This window comes from Oncorhynchus gorbuscha, unplaced genomic scaffold (assembly GCF_021184085.1).
Source record: "Oncorhynchus gorbuscha isolate QuinsamMale2020 ecotype Even-year unplaced genomic scaffold, OgorEven_v1.0 Un_scaffold_6632, whole genome shotgun sequence".
In the NCBI taxonomy this organism is placed as follows: Eukaryota; Metazoa; Chordata; class Actinopteri; order Salmoniformes; family Salmonidae; genus Oncorhynchus; species Oncorhynchus gorbuscha.
The window spans coordinates 10,001-12,500 of NW_025750179.1; the positions used below are offsets into that span (position 1 = coordinate 10,001).

The following is a 2,500-nucleotide window of genomic DNA, read 5'->3' on the forward strand; positions in this document are numbered from 1 at the left end:
GACAGTATCTCTCCAGGAACAGGGTTGGAGAGCCCTATCTCTCCAGGAACAGGGTTGGAGAGCCCTGCAGGACAGTATCTCTCCAGGAACAGGGTTGGAGAGCCCTGCAGGACAGTATCTCTCCAGGAACAGGGTTGGAGAGCCCTGCAGGACAGTATCTCTCCAGGAACAGGGTTGGAGAGCCCTGCAGGACAGTATCTCTCCAGGAACAGGGTTGGAGAGCCCTGCAGGACAGTATCTCTCCAGGAACAGGGTTGGAGAGCCCTGCAGGACAGTATCTCTCCAGGAACAGGGTTGGAGAGCCCTGCAGGACAGTATCTCTCCAGGAACAGGGTTGGAGAGCCCTGCAGGACAGTATCTCTCCAGGACAGTATCTCTCCAGGAACAGGGTTGGAGAGCCCTGCAGGACAGTATCTCTCCAGGAACAGGGATGGAGAGCCCTGCAGGACAGTATCTCTCCAGGAACAGGGTTGGAGAGCCCTGCAGGACAGTATCTCTCCAGGATAGTATCTCTCCAGGACAGTAGCTCTCCAGGACAGTATCTCTCCAGGAACAGGGTTGGAGAGCCCTGCAGGACAGTATCTCTCCAGGAACAGGGTTGGAGAGCCCTGCAGGACAGTATCTCTCCAGGAACAGGGTTGGAGAGCCCTGCAGGACAGTATCTCTCCAGGAACAGGGTTGGAGAGCCCTGCAGGACAGTATCTCTCCAGGAACAGGGTTGGAGAGCCCTGCAGGACAGTATCTCTCCAGGAACAGGGTTGGAGAGCCCTGCAGGACAGTATCTCTCCAGGAACAGGGTTGGAGAGCCCTGCAGGACTATCTCAGGAACAGGGTTGGAGAGCCCTGCAGGACAGTATCTCTCCAGGAACAGGGTTGGAGAGCCCTGCAGGACAGTATCTCTCCAGGAACAGGGTTGGAGAGCCCTGCAGGACAGTATCTCTCCAGGAACAGGGATGGAGAGCCCTGCAGGACAGTATCTCTCCAGGAACAGGGTTGGAGAGCCCTGCAGGACAGTATCTCTCCAGGAACAGGGTTGGAGAGCCCTGCAGGACAGTATCTCTCCAGGAACAGGGTTGGAGAGCCCTGCAGGACAGTATCTCTCCAGGAACAGGGTTGGAGAGCCCTGCAGGACAGTATCTCTCCAGGAACAGGGTTGGAGAGCCCTGCAGGACAGTATCTCTCCAGGAACAGGGTTGGAGAGCCCTGCAGGACAGTATCTCTCCAGGAACAGGGTTGGAGAGCCCTGCAGGACAGTATCTCTCCAGGAACAGGGTTGGAGAGCCCTGCAGGACAGTATCTCTCCAGGAACAGGGTTGGAGAGCCCTGCAGGACAGTATCTCTCCAGGAACAGGGTTGGAGAGCCCTGCAGGACAGTATCTCTCCAGGAACAGGGTTGGAGAGCCCTGCAGGACAGTATCTCTCCAGGAACAGGGTTGGAGAGCCCTGCAGGACAGTATCTCTCCAGGACAGTATCTCTCCAGGAACAGGGTTGGAGAGCCCTGCAGGACAGTATCTCTCCAGGAACAGGGTTGGAGAGCCCTGCAGGACAGTATCTCTCCAGGAACAGGGTTGGAGAGCCCTGCAGGACAGTATCTCTCCAGGAACAGGGTTGGAGAGCCCTGCAGGACAGTATCTCTCCAGGAACAGGGTTGGAGAGCCCTGCAGGATAGTATCTCTCCAGGACAGTATCTCTCCAGGAACAGGGTTGGAGAGCCCTGCAGGATAGTATCTCTCCAGGAACAGGGTTGGAGAGCCCTGCAGGATAGTATCTTGCACTATTATTTAGGATAGTATCTTGCACGTTTTGTTTGGTATTTTGTTGTTTTTGATCGGTGATCATTTAATAAAGGAAGGAAAATGTACAGCTTGTTCCACTCACAACTGGTTTAAACCCCTGAACGTTGTGATTAGATGTGGAAGGTGTGTGTACGAGTATGTGGTGAATTGTATTTCTGAGTGTGTTTATGTGTCATTCACCCCACCTGCAGGGCTGGAGATTGTGACGATGCGTCCCTTGGCCTGACGCAGCAGAGGCAGGAATGTCTTGGTGACGTTCAGAGTCCCAAAGAAGTTCACCTCCATACAGCCACGGTAGTTAGACATTAGAGACAACTCTGCATCCCCGAAGTTAACACATACTCCTGCATTATTCACCAAGCCCCACAGACCTAGAGAGAGAGAGAGAGACAGAGAGAGAGAGAGAGAGAGAGAGAGACAGAGAGAGAGAGACAGAGACAGAGAGAGAGAGAGAGAGAGAGAGAGAGAGAGAGAGAGAGAGAGAGAGAGAGAGAGAGAGAGAGAGAGAGAGAGAGACAGAGAGACAGAGAGAGTCAGAGAGACAGAGAGACAGAGAGAGAGAGACAGAGAGAGACAGAGAGAGTCAGAGAGACAGAGAGACAGAGAGACAGAGAGACAGAGAGAGACAGAGAGTTGAACCTGGAGAAGAGTCCCCTAAGCAAGCTGGTCCCGGGGCTCTGTTCACAAACATGAACAGACCCCA

The 2,500-nt window shown here is 54.0% G+C and overlaps 1 protein-coding gene across 1 annotated transcript in view; it reads right to left on the reverse strand.

The window, feature by feature from the left end:
• LOC124029507 (corticosteroid 11-beta-dehydrogenase isozyme 2-like) overlaps positions 1 to 2,500 on the reverse strand; it is a gene marked incomplete at its 5' end in the record, with an annotated part of 15,713 nt that overhangs the window by 9,994 nt on the left and 3,219 nt on the right. The window contains 1 exon segment of the mRNA XM_046341194.1: positions 1,983 to 2,168. Coding sequence (XP_046197150.1) covers positions 1,983 to 2,168 — 186 coding nt within the window.